At 47.2% G+C, this 23,333-nt stretch overlaps 2 protein-coding genes across 2 annotated transcripts; both read right to left on the bottom strand.

Moving 5' to 3' along the window:
* Window positions 1-4,621: 4,621 nt before the first annotated feature.
* Window positions 4,622-7,338, bottom strand: LOC138504907 (dentin sialophosphoprotein-like). The gene is made up of 3 exons (XM_069625310.1): window positions 7,243-7,338; window positions 5,886-7,044; window positions 4,622-5,844 (listed from the first exon to the last, which is right to left on the bottom strand). Exons 1-3 carry the CDS (start codon window positions 7,336-7,338, stop codon window positions 4,622-4,624), a joined length of 2,478 nt encoding a protein of 825 aa, XP_069481411.1.
* Window positions 7,339-19,792: 12,454 nt separating this feature from the next.
* On the bottom strand, window positions 19,793-20,974 carry LOC138504906 (uncharacterized). Its single transcript, XM_069625309.1, has one exon. The coding sequence runs from the start codon at window positions 20,972-20,974 to the stop codon at window positions 19,793-19,795; it is 1,182 nt and encodes a 393-aa protein (XP_069481410.1).
* Between the last annotated feature and the right edge of the window lie 2,359 nt (window positions 20,975-23,333).

The raw sequence follows: 23,333 nt of genomic DNA, 5'->3' as shown, positions 1-23,333 counted from the left end.
TGGAAACAAGATGACACAGAGCAACACAGGTTCTATCCCTGAGTCTGCGCTTAGAAACCTCTGGGGATTAAGCGTTTTATAAATAACCTATCATATCATACCATATCATATCCCTGTTGCATTGCATTGGAAGATGATGTGTGCAATTGTAAAGTGTTACCCAAAATAGATAACCTGTAAAAGACTAAGGGAAACATAGTCTGACAGTCTGAAGGACTAGTCAATTTTCCCATAAGAAGTGAGCGAAAAGCCCAGGGGAGTGCAGCTGAAGGCTTCACTTCACTGCAAAACTTCAGGACAAGGTGTAACAACAAAAGCAAAACGTTTGGGGGTCTATAAAATATGGAAGAGAAGTTGCTCCAAGAGAAAACCTTCCCAAGAGGCAGGTACAAATTAATTCAATTATACAATAAACAAGCATTGGCAATGCCAGCAGTTTGGGGTTTTGTATAGGCATCGGAAAGGCACTTACCAGTGACTACTTTAGTGGTGTTAACTGGCCATTGATGAAAGCAGCTGAAAAGGAGTGCGAGTACCTGGGCATCTAATAACAGTGCCTGGCAAATGCCTCATATGCAAGCCACAACTGTTGGCTTTGCCAATGCTTGGTTTTAACAGGACTTCAGTGAAGGACACACATAGTGCTCATAAATGGAGTGTGTGAAGGCAGACCTGGTCAAGACATTTTTATTCCATCAGCAGTTTGTTTACAACTCCAATTAAGTCTCTAAGGCCCTGATTTGTGGCATTATTTGTGTGTAAAACAGGGATTTGCATGCCATTCTGCCCGCAAATCCCCATTCATCAAATAGGGATTCACACAAATCCCCGTTTTACACCAAATAATTCCATCAAACAGGGATTCACGCAAATCCCCGTTTTACACCAAATAATTCCATGAATCAGGGCCTAACTTTCAGAAGACTGCTTTGTAAAAGCACTGGCAGACACTTTGGCCCTCATTACAACTCAGGCGTTAAGGGTTAACGCCACCGTTAACCCTTAACGCCTGATTCCCACCTTAACGCCTGCTTTTTGCAGGCGTTAAGTTCCATGGTGCTAAGGCACCTGGGTGCTAATTACGGCACCGTAATTTACAGTGCCGTAATTAGCGCCTTCCCCACTCCCGTTATGCCCTATGGGGCAAAAATGGGAATGGGGAAGGGAAAATGGGAAATGGGGATTTACCGCCACACTCACCTTGTAATGGGGCGGTAAATCCGCCATCCACCATGGTGTAAACGTAGTTTACACCATGGTGGTAAAGTTGGTGCACTTAGCACCTCAGTTGTAATGAGGGCCTTTGAGTGCAAAGTTTGATGGTAATGCTTGATTAAAGCAAGCTCAAAAGTTCCCATGATAAGGTCTTTTGGGCACGGAGTAGCAGGGATTGGGAAGGAATGGCCATAGGCATTAGCATGACCATGGTCAGTCAGTGGGAAAATAACCAAAAAATAGCCACGTGCTTTGCGTCCCTTCTCCTATGCCATTTCTCCCTATCTGTACTCTAATGCAATCGTTGTGCTTATAGGTGGAGCTAGAACACCACCTGATAACCCAAACAAAAAATGTTATTTCCACATTTCCCTCAGCGTAGGGGAATAGAGGGAAGAGTTGACCATAAACGTTAGAGTTGCCCAAGTGGTCCTAAAGGTTAAAAACTGGTTTCAAAGCAGCATGTCAGAGAAGCAGGTCTGTAAGATATAAGGAGGGCAGTTCAGTGTCCGGATCATCCGGAGACTGGGAAATCGGGCAGTTATCATCAGCAAATGCCCTGTTATCGCCCTATTGCACAATTATGGGAGCTCTACGATGGGTGGGTGAGGCATGACTGGATTCACGAGGAAAACAAGCATTGGCAATGCCAAGAATTTGGGCTTTTCTGTAGGCATGGGAAAGGCTATTGTCAAGCACTGCCATAGTGGTAATAACTGGCTTTGGTGGTAGCAGGTGCACAATGGTGTGAGTATCTTGGCATCTAAGCAGTGCCTGCAAAATGATTAATTCTTAAACAAGCCTAAACTGTTGGCTTTGCCAATGCTTGTTTTAAGTGAAGGACACCCATACTGCTTGTAATCGAGTGGATGAAGGCAGACCTGGATAAGACATTTGTATGACACCAGTAGTGCGTTCACACCTCCAAATAAGTAATTAACTGTAAGTAGACCGCTTTGAAAAAACACTGCCAGGTACTTTGGTATGGCTTGATTAAAGTGAGTTAAAAGTGTTCCCATGTGGAGGTGTTTTGTGCAGGAAATGGGTGAGAATGACTATAGGGATTAGCATAGCCATGATAGGTCAATAGCAAAGCAACACCTATGGGCTGTGTATCCCTTCTCATATGCCATTTCCCCCTATCTGTACTATAATGAAATTATTTCGGCTTATAGGTGGCGCTAAAGCACTACCTAATAGCACAAACATAAAAAGGGGGTGAGCTATGCTAGGAATGCAGAAGAGTTAAGCACGCAAGCTGTTAAAATCAGACCTCATCCTTTCAACATCCATCTCTGAGACTTTGACATCTTACCAACAGAAGTTAACACATTTCATGGTGTAGCGTAGCAGCTGATGTGATCTCTATTGCCCGCCCCCTCACCTCCGTCAGACTCTGTGTATGACACCAGGTATCATCCCAATACCGTATCGAAGATATGAGAGACGTTATGCACTCAGACAACTGTATCAAATGCACCCTCGCACTAATGTGATGGAAGGATGTCAACATACACCACTGGACAAACAAGGGCTATAAATGAAGTCAGACCAGATGAAGTGATGTCATGAAGAGAAGCTAATAAAACGTACTGAAACGATAAGCAAATGATTAAATAATTATAATGTAACTGAAGTAACAAGAGAAACATGTATGCAGAGACGAAGAAATTATATATACCAAGAAGATCAGTAACCAGACGAGTAGTAAATGTATATACTCAGAAACGCAAGGTAGCTAAGTTACATAGAAGCTTGTTGCAGTCGAAACTATAATGTGAGGAAAACAGCCATGATGAAAAGATGGACGTCGGATCGAGTCAAAACTACCTCCGAGACAAACCAGGGCTGCAGATCAAAAACACTGCAGAAAACAGCTTCATGCAAGAAACAAAGAATAACTATTATAACAAGACTAGGGGTGACACTGCAAGACATAATTGGAAAGTACAAAGGAAGTAAACCAGGATAAGCTATGAAACAAGGGCACATTTCTCTTAGATTAGGCTGAAGCAAAAATATCTGCAAATGCCAAGTATTGGACATTCAAGGGTGAAGTAAACTCATGTAAGGTGGAGCAACCCGGTCTCCAGAGGCCAAGAGGAGTAATAGCACCCAGCATAATAAAATCAAATAGCAGTAAACAGCAGGATGAAATGTACACAGGTGTGGTCTACTGACACGTGGTGCAAGACTCAAAAACAAGGTCTATTAATTAAGCCTCAGACGAAAATAGTGATGGGCCCTGACTCCCTTAAAAATCCCAGGGAAGAAAACAGTCAGCAAGGTCAATTACAAAGGAGAAGCCTTGGCTCATGGTCTAACTGATGAGAGATGGCAGGCTAGCTCACCAAGGTGGGCAGTGGTCTGATGACGTTCTCTGCACCTGAGTTTCATTCTGTTAACGTGCTGCTAGCGAGCCGAATGTCCACGGTTGGGAGAGTACTACACATATTTAGAGGTAGTGCCTACCAGAGAAGGGCAACCAAAAAGGGTATTAACATGTATACACTCTATAGGTATATATGTTCCCTTATCCAATCCCTCCCCTCGATAGATTTTACTGTTGGCCACGTAGGATGACATCATAGAAGTATAAAATCTTTGTGTAAGAGAAAAGTAACCAAGAGTGTGTGAGCTGCATTTCGTGTGGTCACCAGATTGCCCTACTTTATTTGAGCTGACAATAAAGTAGTACTTTGCCATATTTTCTGAGTCTGTTTGGTTATTCGGGATCCGAGGTAATTTTTTATGGTAATTCCATTCTGCGCATAAGATACTCTCCAAAGTGCTAGTGCGCAGTGGTATGGTAAAGGGTTGCTGTGACATGCGGGTTACACAGTGTGTCCAGATCAGAGCTCAGTAGCCTCGGCTAGAAGTCTGATAGCCACAGAGACATATCTAAACTCTGGGACACGAAATGTGAACATAACTCAAAGAATAGCCTGGATTTGTGATCGAATCAGTAAAATGTCATTCATTTTATAACTAAAATGTCATAAAAGCAACAATTATCACAACACATTAAAACAGTGCACATACAATGGATACAAATAACACCATGCAGAGCAGTACATTCTATTTGCTAAAATAAGTCATTAACAATAGACAATTCAGAAGTTTCTAAGTCCAGCATCGTCATTGCCCCAAGGTCTTTCTCGCTCTTAGACTCCAAGCCCACACAGGATATTTAGTGGTGGTATACACTGCAAACGCATCACTGGCATCACTGGCTTCACTGGCATTGCTGGCATCACAGGCATCGCTGGCATCACTGTCATCACTGGCATCGCTGACATCACTGGCATCACTGGCATCACTGGCATCGCTGACATCACTGGCATCACTGGCTTCACGGGCATCACGGGCATCACTGGCATCATTGGCATCAATGGCATCATTGGCATTACTTGGCTTCACTGGCATCACTGGCATCGCTGGCATCACTGGCATCATTGGCTTCACTGGCATTGCTGGCATCACAGGCATCACTGGCATCACTGGCATCACAGGCATCACTGGCATCACTGTCATCACTGGCATCACTGGCTTCACGGGCATCACGGGTATCACTGGCATCATTGGCATCACTGGCATCACTGGCATCACTGGCATCACTGGCTTCACAGGCATCACGGACATTACTGGCATCACTGGCATCACTGGCATCATGGGCATCACTGGCATCGCTGGCATCACTGGCATCACTGGCTTCACTGGATTCACTGGCATCACGGACATCGCTGGCATCACTGTCATCACTGGCATCACTGGCATCACGGGCATCGCTGGCATCACTGTCACCACTGGCATCACTGGCATCACGGAAATCACTGACATCATTGGCTTCACTGGCTTCACTGGCATCACAGGCATCGCTGGCATCACTGGCATCACTGGCATCACTGGCTTCACTGGCTTCACTGGCATCACAGGCATCACTGGCATCACTGGATTCATGGGCATCACTGGCATCACTGGCATCACTGGCTTCACTGGCATTGCTGGCATCACAGGCATTGCAGGCATCACTGTCATCACTGGCATCACTGGCTTCACTGGCTTCACAGGCATCACGGACATTACTGGCATCACTGGCATCACTGGCATCATGGGCATCACTGGCATCACTGGCATCACGGGCATCACTGGCATCACTGGCATCACTGGCATCACTGGCATCACTGGCTTCACGGGCATCACGGGTATCACTGGCATCATTGGCATCATTGGCATCACTGTCATCACTGGCATCACTGGCATCACTGGCATCGCTGGCTTCACTGGCTTCACTGGCATCACGGACATCACTAGCATCATTGGCATCACTGGCATCACGGGCATCGCTGGCTTCACTGGCATCACGGACATCGCTGGCATCACTGTCATCACTGGCTTCACTGGCATCATTGGCATCGATGGCATCAGGGGCATCACTGGCTTCACTGGCATTGCTGGCATTACGGGCATTGCTGGCATCACTGGCATCAATGTCATCACTGGCTTCACAGGCATCACTGGCATCATGGGCATCACTGGCATCACGGACATCGCTGGCATCACTGTCATCACTGGAATCACGGGCATCATGGGCATCACTGGCTTCACGGGCATCACTGTCATCACTGGCTTCATGGGCATCACAGCATCTCTGGCATCACGGACATCACTGGCTTGACTGGCATCGCTGGCATCACGGGCATCACTGGTTTCACTGGCATCACTGGCATTGATGGCATCACGGGCATCACTGGCTTCACAGGCATCACGGACATTACTGGCATCACTGGCATCACTGGCATCATGGGCATCACTGGCATCGCTGGCATCACTGGCATCACTGGCTTCACTGGATTCACTGGCATCACGGACATCGCTGGCATCACTGTCATCACTGGCATCACTGGCATCACGGGCATCGCTGGCATCACTGTCATCACTGGCATCACTGGCATCACGGAAATCACTGACATCATTGGCTTCACTGGCTTCACTGGCATAACAGGCATCGCTGGCATCACTGGCATCACTGGCATCACTGGCTTCACTGGCTTCACTGGCATCACAGGCATCACTGGCATCACTGGATTCATGGGCATCACTGGCATCACTGGCATCACTGGCTTCACTGGCATTGCTGGCATCACAGGCATTGCAGGCATCACTGTCATCACTGGCATCACTGGCTTCACTGGCTTCACAGGCATCACGGACATTACTGGCATCACTGGCATCACTGGCATCATGGGCATCACTGGCATCACTGGCATCACGGGCATCACTGGCATCACGGGCATCACTGGCTTCACGGGCATCACGGGTATCACAGGCATCGCTGGCATCACTGGCATCACTGGCATCACTGGCTTCACGGGCATCACGGGTATCACTGGCATCATTGGCATCATTGGCATCACTGTCATCACTGGCATCACTGGCATCACTGGCATCGCTGGCTTCACTGGCTTCACTGGCATCACGGACATCACTAGCATCATTGGCATCACTGGCATCACGGGCATCGCTGGCTTCACTGGCATCACGGACATCGCTGGCATCACTGTCATCACTGGCTTCACTGGCATCATTGGCATCGATGGCATCAGGGGCATCACTGGCTTCACTGGCATTGCTGGCATTACGGGCATTGCTGGCATCACTGGCATCAATGTCATCACTGGCTTCACAGGCATCACTGGCATCATGGGCATCACTGGCATCACGGACATCGCTGGCATCACTGTCATCACTGGAATCACGGGCATCATGGGCATCACTGGCTTCACGGGCATCACTGTCATCACTGGCTTCATGGGCATCACAGCATCTCTGGCATCACGGACATCACTGGCTTGACTGGCATCGCTGGCATCACGGGCATCACTGGTTTCACTGGCATCACTGGCATTGATGGCATCACGGGCATCACTGGCTTCACTGGCATTGCTGGCATTACGGGCATTGCTGGCATCACTGTCATCGCTGGCATCACGGTCATCGCTGGCATCACTGCATCAATGGCATCACTGGCTTCACAGGCATCACGGGCATCACTGGCATCATGGGCATCACTGGCATCACTGGCTTCATGGGCATCATGGGCATCGCTGGCATCACAGGCATCGCTGGCATCACTGGCATCACGGGCATCACTGTCATCACTGGCTTCATGGCATCACTGCATCTCTGGCATCACGGACATCGCTGGCATCGCTGGAATCACTGGCATCACTGGCATCACTGGCTTGACTGGCATCGCTGGAATCACTGGCATCACTGGCATCACTGGCATCACTGGCTTGACTGGCATCGCTGGCATCACGGGCATCACTGGTTTCACTGGCATCACTGGCATAGCCAGGTGTGTAGATCGGCAACCTGGTGCCAGGATGAATGGCTTTAGGTAGCGTTGTCTCGCTGGCATTGCCACTGGGCATATCAGCATGAAGCCTACCATATTCTCACTCGTGTTGCGGCACAAGAATACCAAACTGAGAAATAGTGGGAATGAAATCTCAGGCTGCTTCAAGAGTGTTTCTATTTAGGAAGTATGTTTGCAGGGACCTGCAATGAGCATGCTACGCCTGGTGGGGAGGGTGGGGGGGGTGGGGGGCTGGATGCCTCTTTGGGTGGGAGCGGAGCCTGAGTTATAGAATCAGAGGCCAGACCGCACCAAAGTATCAGAAACTCTTTGCCCCTAAAATGCAGTATCAAATGGTGCACTGTGCAGGGTGTACTGAATTACCATTACTGCAAGCGGTAAAGGGTCATTTACCATCTAGTTTAGGGTTCTGGTACTGCCTGCTATGCAGTCCCATAGGACAGCGCATTATAGGCGCTGTAGCAATGATACCAGTCCCCATCTTTACTGGGGAGGGGCGGTACACTGATAACACCGCTGCAACTACTGCCGCCACTGTAAATTGAGGAAATACCTCCGCCCACGAACAGGTAGATATTTGCCGTATGGGTGTACCAACCCATTAGCAGGTGTTGTGGTAAAACAGGTGCTTTTAGGAAATACCGCCTGTTTTGCAATTCCTGCATGAGCTGTAAGTAGGCCGTAGTATCTGAAAGCCAGCTCTTAGCTGGAGCCGGAGCCAATGAAGGAGTTGGGAGTCCGTGGAGGTGTGCACGCGTCTCCCAGGCTCAAAGCCCCTTGGTTCTGCTGGAGGCTGGATTTGCTCATGTCGGCACTGGACATGGGGAGCGAAGGGGCCCCGTGGTCTCCCTCATTAGAGGTGCGGATAGAAGGTCTCAACTTCAGCTTGGTTAGAGCACCCATTGAGGAAGGAGGCTATGCAGAAAAGGGCAGTGCCTCGAATCCTCAGATGCTGATGTAGAGGGGGCACTAATACAGTGTGGTCAACAGTCTCATAGGCCACAGAGAGGTCAAGCAAAACCAGGGCGACATGTTGGTTGCCTTCAAAAGGACCGGAAGACTTGGATTCTGTACTCCTGGGTGGCCTGAAATCAGCTACATGTAATTAATGAGATTGTTCGATTCATGCGCAGGGAGTATTAATTCTATTAAAGACGAGGAGGCGAGCATTATGCTTCAACTTCTTTAATTCACTACTCTTCAGCAGTTTCAACAAAACTCAAAAAACCATAACAAACATTGAAAACTGTCTGAACAGACTTTTCTTTCATTTGAACTACAATCCCCATAGTCTCTGTAGTCCATCACACTCAATGCCCAGTAATAACCACTTCCTGTCCCTGGGCTCCTCCTCTCTTTTACTCGCTCTGAAAGTCTTATTTTGCAAATTCCACACTAAGCCTTGCAACTGGCCGTAACACGAACACTCCAATCAAATATCGAACTTCCTCAAACTCAGGCGACCCTTTCCTTTAGGATCCTACATCAATTGTTCTTCTGCTCCTCTCCTAAGAATAATAGAAAGCAGAAAATGAGGGTGGCGTCCATGTATTGACAATATCATCATATCATTACTTTATCCAATCTCATAATATCCTGTACAATACATAATCTGGGTGGGAATTTAATGCTCGCCTCCTAGTCTTTAATAGAATTAATACTCCCTGCGCAGTTAGCAGGGGTAATCTTCATTCTATGACAAGACTGGAGGTGAGCATTATGCTTGTTCAAAGCTTCCCAACACTGCAACCACTAAATTCTCGGTCAGTTTAAAATAAAATTCTTTAAAAGTTCGATCATTTGACCAATCTGCTGCTCACAAGATATCTCTAAGTGACACACCAGTCTTAAAGGCTTTAGATGCCATAGCTCCATGCACCGAATGTGCTCCATACTTCCCAACATCTATCCCTGCTGCGAGCATGACCTCTTTAACCCATCGGGCTATCGTAGCTGTTGACACCCCTTTGAAGGGTTTCCTGCGCGCTATCAGCAATTGCTTAGTACTTGCTGCTCTGAATTCTGCCGCTCTGCTCTCATACTCTTTCACGCAGCTTGCTACACACCATTTGGCTCTGCTCGGGAAATATGGATAATGGACCGACGAGGTCCATGTCTTAGTCCTTCCTTCTATAGAGATCGTCACTCCCTCTGGTCCGAACGACCTTCTGTCTATCTCTAGCGCTCTTACGTCTGACACGCGTTTACAAGATTCCAAGCACAACAACATAGCTAACTTTCCTGATAACTGTTTCAGGGATAAGTATCTGTTGCTGGGCCAACTCTCCAACAGCTTAAGAACTGCAGAAACATCCCAGACGGTCTTATAAGGAGGCTCCGGAGGTACTCTAAATTTCGCTCCTCGAATAAGCCTAATCACTGCTGGGTATTCGCCCGCTGGCCCTCCCTCCATAGGCAGGTGTCCTGTGGAAATGGCGGACCTGTACACTCCTATGGTGCGGATTGCTTTCCCGTCCTGCAACAAATGAGCTAAAAAATTCAAAATCGTCACTACAGGCGCCGAAATGGGATGAACACTTCTCCCTCTGCACCAGCTCCCCACTTGGCCCAAGCCGCGTCGTAGCTCCTCCTAGTGGATGGAGCCCAGGATTCTGCGATGAGCTGTGCAGCTTGAGACGAAATGCCTGGCAATGCCCAGCGTCTCCTGATATGCTGCACGCGACGAGCGGGAGAGTCCCCCTCACTCTCAGAGGGTTATACGACCCAGCTGGGTCCGTGAGCAAGTGCTCCCCTTCTGGGAGCATTCTCGGATAATCCACTACTAGTTCCATAAGAGTCGGGAACCATACTTGTGACTTCCAGCACAGTGCTACTAATAGCAGCTCCGCCTTCTCCCTCCGACACTTCGCTAGAACTCTGCTCAGCATCATAAATGGGGGAAACGCGTAGTGAGGACCTCCGTTCCACTCTTGTAGGAACGTATCTGTCCCTCGAGCTCCTGGGTCGGGCCTCCAGCTGAAGTATTCTGCTGTTTGAGTGTTCAGCCGTGATGCAAAGAGGTCTATGTGTACTGGTCCCCATCTCCTATGAAATGCTGCTGTATCCAGCTTCCAATCACTGGAGTCCATGAGGTAATGAGAGTTCCAGTCTGCTACAACGTTCAGCGTCCCCGGAAGGTATTCCGCTGTGACGGACGTCTCTGACTGTAGGCATAAGTGCCAAAAGTCCTTCGCTAGTTCGGCTAGTATCCTGGATTTGGTGCCACCTAGGTGATTTATGTATCGCACTGCCGATATGTTGTCCATCTTCAGTAGGACACAAGATTTTAGCCTCCCCTTCGTGAAGGCTCTGATCGCAAAGGATCCTGCTAGTAACTCTAGGCAATTTATATGTAAACAAAGTTCTTTCTCGCTCCATTTCCCTCCTGTCTGCAGGTCTCCGCACCTCGCGCCCCAGCCCAACTGGCTGGCGTCAGATTTTAGGACCAGATCTGGTCTGTCTCCGAAAATGGCACGTCCATTCCAGGCATCCATATTCTGTAACAACCATTCTAGTTCTGTCTTGGACTCCTGATCTAACGGAACCGCTTGGTGGTATCTGAGGCCCTGCTGTAGATGCCTTATCTTTAATCTCTGCATTGCTTGATAATGTAGCGGTCCCGGGAAAATAGCTTGAATAGAAGCCGCTAACAGTCCTACAATCCTTGCTAGAGTCCGGAGGGAAACTATCTGTCTCTGCAGACATCCTATGAGTTCCCTCTTGATGTCGCAAATCTTTCGAGCCGGCAGCTCGAGCGTCGCTTTCTTTGTGTCTAGGATGAAGCCCAGAAAGTCCAGCCTTTGCGCCGGTTCGGTATCCGATTTCTCCCTGTTCACTAGGAATCCTAGGGATGATACCAGGTTCAGGACCCACTTTGCCTGATACTTGAGGGTCTCTCGATCCTCGGCTAGCAGCAGGAGATCGTCTAGATAAATGATCCTCTTTATTCCTTTTTCCCTTATTGCCACCGCTACCGGCTTCATCACCTTGGTGAAGGCCCATGGCGCAGAAGCAAGCCCGAAGGGCATAATCTTGAATCGCCAAAGCGATCCTTTCCAGCAGAACTCCTCTGCTATCGGGATCGTTAGATATGCATCCTTTAGGTCTAGTCTCGTCAACCAATCCCCCTCTCTGAGCGAGTCTCGGAGCTGATGGATGCCCTCCATCTTGAAATGATGGTACACTATCCAGCTGTTCAGCTCCTTTAAGTTTATAACAGGTCGCACTTTCTCTTTCCTGTGCACCAGAAACATATTGCTTATAAATGCAGGGGCTCTCGGGTACCTTTCTATGGCGTTCTTCGCCGCTAGCAGGCGTAGCTCCTGATCCAGAAGGCTCTGCTCTGCGCGCTCTAAACGCTGCTGATGGGGCCTGCGCTCTTGCACAGGTGGCTGAACAAATTCTAGGCGCATACCCGCAACTGCTTGTAACACCCAGGCATCGCTGGAAAGCTCGCGCCAGTTTCTCAAAAACGTGCATGTTCTCCCCCCCACTGGAGGATAATACGCTGCTCTCACCTTGAGTGAACCCTTGTCCATGACCGGCTCCTCTTCCTATGCGACCCCTTGGGAAGAGTCCTCAGGGTGGGAAGAAGGAGTCCTGTTGTCTATTCTCCCAGTATTGGGCTCTGGGGTTCTGGGGTCTTCTTCCACCTTGGTTGCGACCAGTCGAGCGACCCCTGTGGCGACTGGTCCCTCCAAAAACTCAGTTGGGGAAAATCTTCCGGATGGAAGCTTGCGCCTTCTCGAGAGATGCGTAGGTGCCACGAAGCGCCCCATTTCCTTGCCGAAGGTCTCTCCAAAGAGGAGCCCGTGAGCCGCTTCTCCGGCTTCCTATGAAGCTAAATCGCTTAGCTTTGAATCTATCTTCAGTAAGAGCCCTCTCTGTCGTTCCGATGCAATGGCGCAGTTCGCGTTCCCTACGAGGCATACTGCTCTCTGCGCCCAGGCCGCCAGGATGTCGGGGTCCACTTCCTCCCCGGTATCTCTAGCTCTTTCGGCCAGGTCCATTATTTTCGCGAGAGGTCTGGCCAGGTCTAACACTTTTTCCTGGCAACTCCTCCAAGACCTATCGATACCCTTACGAGGGTCTTTGCTAGTTTTTGACACGAAAGTCAGCATCTTAGGATCTAATTCTGGCATCTCGGGTACCTTGCCTGGTTGGTCTGGTCTCGGGCATTCCGCTCGGAGCCTCTGGCGAACCTCTTTGTCCTGCGCCTTTCGCAACCTCTTGGTCATATATTGAGCCACTCTTGGCGAGGGCTGCCAGTCCGAGGATCTCGGGTTCCGGATGCTGTCCGGATCGAACATGTCCTCCTCCACCTCTTCGAGGTGTTTCTGTTTGCGGATTCTCTTCCCTCCGCTAGGTTTAATTTCTACCTCCTCCTCTTCCTCTTGAGAAGGAGTCTCACCTTCCTCCAGCTCTACTTCCGAGCCTGGGTCCTCTTCCTCATATTCTTCGTCCCCTGGAGAGGGGGTTGTGAGGTCCGGTACAGTCTGACGCTGCAAGTACGCTTCTCGGAGCTTTGCGAAAGCGTCGACGACCTCCGGGCCTTGTCTTTTGCCCCATCCGAAGGGCCCTGGGGGTCAAGAGGGGCTTTCCTCTTTCGGGCCTTAGTACTCCCCAATGACCCTTCTTCCTAGGGTTCTGCGGGCGTGCTCTCTCTTCCTCTGGCATTGTCTAAGGGCTGGTGTAATATTGCCTCTAGGGACTCCAGCCTGTCTTGCAGGGGCTTCACCCCTTGTGCCACTGCATCTATCAGCGAATTTCCCAGCACCTGTTTGAAGCTGGCAGTCAGATCTGAGTTCTGCTCCTCTTCACTCCACTCAAACTCCGACATCTTGTGTGGGTGCTTTGAGCCTGCTGTACCCGTGATGGTGTCTCTGCACGCCCTTTCACTATAGATGCTTTGGGGCCTTACTCTTGTGACCCTTCTATTTGTTTTAGATAAATATAATGATATATTCTTTCTTTTCTTTTTCCTTTTTTTTAATTTTTTTTATTTTGGTGGCAGCACCGGATGAAAGGTAGTCTTTATAGGAGCCTGGGATGGGCTATCTTTTTTGAGGCCTCTATGTTAGAGGAGCGTTGAACGTGACTCTTTTCCAATGTCACTGTATGCCTCGTGAAATGATGCTGGCTAAGAGTCTTTTTTCTCTTCTGGAGTGCGCGTGTTGGATCGTGCTCTCCTGGTCGGGATACAACCTTGTAAAGAGGCTGTTGCCTCGCCGTTTAATAGAAAATATCACAATCACCGCCGGGCCCGGCTTATTACGGGTGCTCTGCTCCGTGTTGCATGAACGAATGCAAATACGGAAGCAGGCACTAGCTGACTCCACCCTCACAAAGGAGGGGGTCGTGAGGATTCCCTCATGCACCGCAGGCTCCGCCTCCCGAAGGGAGCAGGGCGCTACACGGCGCTAGGGCTCCCCGCGGTCTCCGGCTCTGCAAGGGAGGTGGACCGGGGTACAACTTGAGCAGTCCTGCGAACCGCTTCGGCTTATCCTCTCGCGGCTAACTCCCCTAGAGTTCCGGACATATGGCACGGGGCGCGCGAGTCGTGGATAAGTCAGCTCGTAAGGACGAGCTAGCAGTACGTTCAAGTTTCGAATCGCTCTGCTATGCACGGCGCGCCGCTGCGCAGCCTACATTGGTACTTAAAATATACGATCTGCAGATCTAAACATACACGTTCCTCTCTGGACTCACATCTCTGTGCTTGCTCTATTCTAGCAATGTCTATCAAAACGCTATATCTACCCTACTGCTGAAATAATCACATTTCCACATAAAATAGGGAGATAACTGGAAATAGTACTTATCTGCTTGAAGAGCAGTAAAAGAAGAGAGGAAGAGCCCAGGGACAGGAAGTGGTTATTACTGGGCATGGAGTGTGATGAACTACAGAGACTATGGGGATTGTAGTTCAAATGGAAGAAAAGTCTGATTAGACAGTTTTCAGTGTTTGTTATTGTTTTTTGAGTTTTGTTGAAACTGCTGAAGAGTAGTGAATTAAAGAAGTTGAAGCATAATGCTCGCCTCCAGTCTTGTCATAGAATCTCTGCCTTTTATTCAGTTTAATACAGACAAGTGGATCGTAAGTTATGGTCTTGAGCAGATGGAAAATATGGCACTGCAAGTTGTTCATCAGCTGTTGTGAGATGTCTCACAGTGTCATGATGCAGACTGCCTGCTCTCTGATCTCATGACATGCTCGGCCCTGATTGCTTACCAGTAATATTCATTACTCATAGAGCTACTGCCCTTATCTGGAAAGTTCTCCTCTCCCCAGTGATTCCCACATTTTCTTCTTATTTTCTCTTTCTTTTACTTCACTGGTCCACCATTTTGAAGAGTAACATATCCTCATATTTCATACCCAACTGGTCGAAGGGATCCCCATTTTAGTGCAGGCGAGAAGAGTGTTAGAATGGGGACAAGGAAGAGTTGGATTAGGAGTAATGAAGATTACCAGTAATAATCAGAACATTACATCTACATCCATCTTCCTCATCCCAGTCCTTACTCTGGAAGTGAACCCAATACTCCTTTGATACAAACAACAAATCACTCAGGACAACAAAGTACTGCATACCCAGTGGAAGTATGTTTAGTTTTGGCTATTGGGTAGCGCTTCACTGCCACCTATAAGCCGACACTATTGCATTAGAGTACAACTAGGTGGGAAATATCATGTGAGGAGGGACACACAGCTCGCACGGTGTTGTTTGGTTATTTACCTACCCATTCACTGCCCATGGCCAGATTAATCCTAATGTGCATTCCCACCCACTACCAGCCCCTCCCTGCCCAAAACACACCCTCCGGGAACTCTTAAAGCTCACTCTATCAATCAGGAAGATCAAACGTTAGTTAGCCCTCCATGGTTATTACTGAGCAGTCTACTGAGAGGTAATGACTTCATTGCAGCAGTAAATGGCTAATGGTGTAATAAGCAAGTCTTAACAAAGTGTGCCTTCAGCCACTTGGTTATTATCTGTGTCTTGCCCTGAGATCCTGTTAAAAAGAAGTGTTGACAAAGCCAGAAATTGGGGCTTATGTATAGTTATGCCCATTTTCCAAGCACTGGTATAATATGTACAGGTAATCACATCCGTAGTACCATAATATAAGTGCTTAGCAAATCTCTATCACATACCTAAACAGCAACCCACACTTTTGGTGTTTCCAATGCTTGTTGTTGCTAGTGACTGAAGCTCAGTGGACTGCAACATGTAATGAGTGTGAGTAAACACTTGGTTAGCCTGCCCGGTAGGGGCAGGCACCAAGGGTGCACAGAAGTCAGTGAGATGCAGCAACCAAGCAGCAGATCCACAGATCTGGTGGATACAGTTCACCTTGCCTCCATTCTCAAAGTGTCCACAGTCCTGGAGAAAAGTCCCATTGTAAATAGCAGGACTTTCACGCAATTGGCCTTTCCCCGGGCCGCTGGGGAGTAGGGCCCGGGAGAACCCGCGCACTCGGTACACCATGGTCTTAGATCTTACTCTGGTGCAAGCCATGGAGTCTTTATATGCAGGTGTTTCCCTTCAGTGTCCTCCCCTTCCTCCTCTGACAACTGGATATAGGATGGTGATGAGGATGATGGTGGTGAGGATGATGATGAAGATGATGCTGAGGATGGTGGTGATGAGGATGATGAGGAGGATGATGACACGTATGATGGTGATGAGGATGGTGGTAATTATGATGGTTATGGGATGCCCATGAGGATGAGTGTGATGATGAGCATTATGGTGATTGGGATGGTGATGGGTATGATGATGAGGATTATGCTGGTGAGGATTATGGTGATGATGGTGATGATGAGAATGATGGTGACATGATGATGATGAGGATGCTGATGAGGATGAGGGTGATGATGAGAATATTGGTGATTGGGATGGTGATGTGTATGATGATGAGAATTATGGTGATTAGAATGATAATGGGGATGATGATGAGGAAGATTCTGATGAGGATTATGGTGGCGAGGTTGATGATGAGGATGGTGTGATTAGGATGTTGATTAGTATGATGATGGGTATGATGATGAGGATGATGGTGAGGAGAGTGAAGATGAGAATGATGGTGATTAGGATGGTGATAGGTATGATGGTGGGTATGACGATGAGGATGATGGTGATGAGGATTATGGTGGTGAGGGTGATGATAAGAATGATGGTGATTAGGATGGTGATGGGTATGAAGATGGGTATGACAATGAGGATGATGGTGATGAGGATTATGGTGGTGATGGTGATGATGATAATGATGGTGATTAGGATGGTGATGGGTATGATGATGGGTATGAAAATGAGGATGATGGTGATGAAGATTATGGTCGGTGAGGGTGATGATGAGAATGATGGTGATTAGGATGGTGATGGGTATGATGATGGGTATGACGATGAGGATGATGGTGATGAGGATTATGATGTGAGGGTGATGATGAGAATGATGGTGATTAGGATGGTGATGGGTATGATGATGGGTATGATGATGAGGATGATGGTGATGAGGATTATGGTGGTGAAGGGGATGATGAGAATGGTGTGATTAGGATGGTGATGGGTATGATAATGGTATGATGATGAGGATGCTGGTGAAGGGGATTATGGTGGTGAGGGTGGCGATGAGAATGATGATGATTAGGATGGTGATGGGTATGATGGTGGGTATGACAATGAGGATGATGGTAATGAGGATTATGGTCGGTGAGGGTGATGATGAAAATGATGGTGATTAGGATGGTGATGGGTATGATGATGGGTATGACGATGAGGATGATGGTGATGAGGATTATGATGGTGAGGGTGATGATGAGAATGATGGTGATTAGGATGGTGATGGGTATGATGATGGGTATGATGATGAGGATGATGGTGATGAGGATTATGGTGGTGAGGGTGATGATGAGAATGATGTGATTAGGTTGGTGATTAGTATGTTGGTGCATTTGATGATGAGGATGATGGTGATGAGAGTGATGATGAGAATTATGGTGATTATAATGGTGATGAGAATGATAGTGAGAGTGATGATGAGAATGATGGTGATTATAATGGTGATGGGAATGATGGTGGGTCTGATGATGAGGATGATGGTAATGAGAGTGATGATGAGAATTACAGTGACAGACTGATGAGGAGGATGCTGATGAGGATGAGGGTGAAGATGAGAACAATGGTGATTAGGATGTTAATGTGTATGGTGATGGGGATGATGATAAGGATGATGCTGATGAGGATTATGGTGGTGAGGGTGATGATGAGAATGATGGTGATTAGGATGGTGATGGGTATGATGATGGGCATGACGATGAGGATGATGGTGATGAGGATTATGGTGGTGAGGGTGATGATGAGAATGATGGTGATTAGGATGGCGATGGGTATGATGGTGGGTATGATGATGAGGATGATGGTGATGAGGATTATGATGGTGAGGGTGATGATGAGAATGATGGTAATTAGGATGGTGATGGGTATGATGATGGGTATGACAATGAGGATGATGGTGATGAGGATTATGGTGGTGAGGGTGATGATGAGAATGATGGTGATTAGGATGTTGATGGGTATGATGATAGGTATGACGATGAGGATGATGGTGATAAGGATTATAGTGGTGAGGGTGATGATGAGAATGATGGTGATTAGGATGGTGATGGGTATGATGATGGGTATGATGATGAGGATGATGGTGATGAGGATTATGGTGGAGAAGGGAATGATGAGAATGGGGTGATTAGGATGGTGATGGGTATGATGATGGGTATGATGATGAGGATGCTGGTGAAGGGGATTATGGTGGTGAGGGTGATGATGAGAATGATGGTGATTAGGATGGTGATGGGTATGATGATGGGTATGACGATGAGGATGATGGTGATGAGGATTATGGTGGTGAGGGTGATGATGAGAATGATGGTGATTAGGATGGTGATGGGTATGATGATGGGTATGACGATGAGGATGATGGTGACGAGGATTATGGTGGTGAGGGTGATGATGAGAATGATGGTTATAAGGATGGTGATGGGTATGATGATGGGTATGAAGATGAGGATGATGGTGATGAAGATTATGGTGGTGAGGGTGACGATGAGAATGATGGTGATTAGGATGGTGATGGGTATGATGGTGGGTATGACGATGAGGGTGATGGTGATGAGGATTATGGTGGTGAGGGTGATGATGAGAATGATGGTGATTAGGATGGTGATGGGTATGATGATGGGTATGAAGATGAGGATGATGGTGATGAGGATTATGGTGGTGAGGGTGATGATGAGAATGATGGTGGTTAGGATGGTGATGGGTATGATGATGGGTATGACGATGAGGATGATGGTGATGAGGATTATGGTCCGTGAGGGTGATGATGAGAATGATGGTGATTAGGATGGTGATGGGTATGATGATGGGTATGACGGTGAGGATTATGGTGGTGAAGGGGACGATGAGAATGGTGTTATTAGGATGGTGATGGGTATGATGATTGGTATGATGATGAGGATGATGGTGATGAGGATTATGGTGGTGTGGGTGATGATGAGAATGATGTGATTAGGTTGGTTATTAGTATGCTGGTGGGTTTGATGATGAGGATGATGGTGATGAGAGTGATGATGAGAATTATGGTGATTATAATGGTGATGGGAATGATGCTGGGTCTGATGATGAGGATGATGATGATGAGGATTATGATGGTGAGGGTGATGATGAGAATGATGGTGATTAGGATGGTGATGGGAATGATGGTGGGTCTGATGATGAGGATGATGGTAATGAGAGTGATGATGAGAATTACGGTGACAGACTGATGAGTAGGATTCTGATGAGGATGAGGGTGAAGATGAGAATAATGGTGATTAGGATGTTAATGTGTATGGTGATGGGGATGAGGATGATGCTGATGAGGATTATGGTGGTGAGGGTGATGATGAGAATGATGGTGATTAGGATGGTGATGGGTATGATGATGTGTATGACAAGGATGATGGTGATGAGTATTATGGTGGTGAGGGTGATGATCAGAATGATGGTGATTATGAAGTGAAGGGTATGATGGTGGGTATGACGATGAGGATGATGGTGATCAGGATTATGATGGTGATGATGAGAATGATGGTGATTAGGATGGTGATGGGTATGATGATGGGTATGATGATGAGGATGATGGTGATGAGGGTTATGGTGGTGAGGGTGATGATGAGAATGATGGTGTGAGGATCGTGATGGGTATGATGATGGGTATGACGATGAGGATGATGGTGATGAGAGTTATGGTGGTGAGGGTGATGATGAGAATGATGGTGATTAGGATGGTGATGGGTATGATGATGGGTATAACGATGAGGATGATGGTCTTGAGGATTATGGTGGTGAGGGTGATGATGAGAATGATGGTGGTTAGGATGGTGATGGGTATGATGATAGGTATGACGATGAGGATGATGGTGATGAGGATTATGATGGTGAGGGTGATGATGAGAATGATGGTGATTAGGATGGTGATGGGTATGATGATGGGTATGACGATGAGGATGATGGTGTTGAGGATTATGGTGGTGAGGGTGATGATGAGAATGATGGTGATTATGATGGTGATGGGTATGATGATGGGTATGAAGATGAGGATGATGGTGATGAGGATTATGGTGGTGAGGGCGATGATGAGAATGATGGTGATTATGATGGTGATGGGTATGATGATGGGTATGATGATGAGGATGATGGTGATGAGGGTTATGGTGGTGAGGGTGATGATGAGAATGATGGTGATTAGGATCGTGATGGGTATGATGATGGGTATGACGATGAGGATGATGGTGATGAGGATTATGGTGGTCAGGGTGATGATGAGAATGATGGTGATTAGGATGGTGATGGGTATGATGATGGGTATGATGATGAGGATGCTGGTGAAGGGGATAATGGTGGTGAGTGTGACGATGAGAATGATGGTGATTAGGATGGTGATGGGTATGATGGTGGGTATGACGATGAGGATGATGGTGATGAGGATTATGGTGGTGAGGGTGATGATGAGAATGATGGTGATTAGGATGGTGATGGGTATGATGGTGGGTATGACAATGAGGATGATGGTGATGAGGATTATGATGGTGAGGGTGATGATGAGAATGATGGTGATTAGGATGGTGATGGGTATGATGATGGGTATGATGATGAGGATGATGGTGATGAGGATTATGGTGGTGAGGGTGATGATGAGAATGATGGTGATTAGGATGGTGATGGGTATGATGATGGGTATGAAGTTGAGGATGATGGTGATAAAGATTATGGTGGTGAAACGGATGATGAGAATGATGGTGATTAGGATGGTGATGGGTATGATGATGGGCATGACGAGGATGATGGTGATGAGGATTATGGTGGTGAGGGTGATGATGAGAATGATGGTGATTATGATGGTGATGGGTATGTTGGTGGGTATGACAATGAGGATGATGGTGATGAGGATTATGATGGTGAGGGTGATGATGAGAATGATGGTGATTAGGATGGTGATGGGTATGATGATGGGTATGACGATGAGGATGATGGTGATGAGGATTATGGTGGTGAGGGTGATGATGAGAATGATGGTGATTAGGATGGTGATGGGTATGATGATGGGTATGACGATGAGGATGATGGTGACGAGGATTATGGTGGTGAGGGTGATGATGAGAATGATGGTTATAAGGATGGTGATGGGTATGATGATGGGTATGAAGAAGAGGATGATGGTGATGAGGGATTATGGTGGTGAGGGTGACGATGAGAATGATGGTGATTAGGATGGTGATGGGTATGATGGTGGGTATGACGATGGGGATGATGGTGATGAGGATTATGGTGGTGAGGGTGATGATGAGAATGATGGTGATTAGGATGGTGATGGGTATGATGATGGGTATGAAGATGAGGATGATGGTGATGAGGATTATGGTGTGAGGGTGATGGTGGTTAGGATGGTGATGGGTATGATGATGGGTATGACGATGAGGATGATGGTGATGAGGATCATGGTCCGTGAGGGTGATGATGAGAATGATGGTGATTAGGATGGTGATGGGTATGATGATGGGTATGACGATGAGGATTATGGTGGTGAAGGGGATGATGAGAATGGTGTGATTAGGATGGTGATGGGTATGATGATGGGTATGATGATGAGGATGATGGTGATGAGGATTATGGTGGTGAGGGTGATGATGAGAATGATGTGATTAGGTTGGTGATTAGTATGCTGGTGGGTTTGATGATGAGGATGATGGTGATGAGAGTGATGATGAGAATTATGGTGATTATAATGGTGATGGGAATGATGGTGGGTCTGATGATGAGGATGATGGTGATGAGGATTATGATGGTGAGGGTGATGATGAGAATGATGGTGATTAGGATGGTGATGGGAATGATGGTGGGTCTGATGATGAGGATGATAGTAATGAGAGTGATGATGAGAATTACGGTGACAGACTGATGAGTAGGATGCTGATGAGGATGAGGGTGAAGATGAGAATAATGGTGATTAGGATGTTAATGTGTATGGTGATGGGGATGATAATGAGGATGATGCTGATGAGGATTATAGTGGTGAGGGTGATGATGAGAATGATGGTGATTAGGATGGTGGATGGTGATTATGATGGTGATGGGTATGATGATGGGTATGATGATGAGGATGATGGTGATGAGGATTATGGTGGTGAGGGTGATGATGAGAATGATGGTGATTAGGATGGTGATGGGTATGATGATGGGTATGACAATGAGGATGATGGTGTTGAGGATTATGGTGGTGAGGGTGATGATGAGAATGATGGTGGTTATATGGTGATGGGAATGATGATGAGGATTATGATGGTAAGGGTGATGATGAGAATGATGGTGATTATAATGGTGATGGGAATGATAGTGAGGGTGATGATGAGAATGATGGTGATTATAATGGTGATGGGAATGATGGTGGGTCTGATGATGAGGATGATGGTAATGAGAGTGATGATGAGAATTACGGTGACAGACTTATGAGTAGGATGCTGATGAGGGTGAAGATGAGAATAATGGTGATTAGGATGTTAATGTGTAATGTGATGGGGATGATGATGAGGATGATGCTGATGAGGATTATGGTGGTGAGGGTGATGATGAGAATGATGGTGATTAGGATGGTGATGGGTATGATGATGGGTATGACGATGAGGATGATGGTGATAAAGATTATGGTGGTGAGGGTGATGATGAGAATGATGGTGATTAGGATGGTGATGGGTATGATGATGGGTATGATGATGAGGATGATGGTGATGAGGATTATGGTGGAGAAGGGGATGATGAGAATGATGGTGATTAGGATAGTGATGGGTATGATGATGGGTATGACGATGAGGATGATGGTGATGAGGATTATGGTGGTGAGGGTGATGATGAGAATGATGGTGATTAGGATGGTGATGGGTATGATGATGGGTATGACGATGAGGATGATGGTGATGAGGATTATGGTGGTGAGGGTGATGATGAGAATGATGGTGATTAGGATGGTGATATGGGTATGATGATGGGTATGACGATGAGGATGATGGTGATGAGGATTATGGTGGTGAAGGTGATGATGAGAATGATGGTGATTAGGATGGTGATGGGTATGATGATGGGTATGACGATGAGGATGATGGTGATGAAGATTATGGTGGTGAGGGTGATGATGACAA

The sequence above is a fragment of the Ambystoma mexicanum genome, chromosome 11, assembly GCF_040938575.1.
Source record: "Ambystoma mexicanum isolate Mex_15411 chromosome 11, UKY_AmexF1_1, whole genome shotgun sequence".
In the NCBI taxonomy this organism is placed as follows: Eukaryota; Metazoa; Chordata; class Amphibia; order Caudata; family Ambystomatidae; genus Ambystoma; species Ambystoma mexicanum.
Note: the sequence above shows the minus strand (reverse complement) of the source record. Positions and strands in the feature narration are given on the sequence as shown.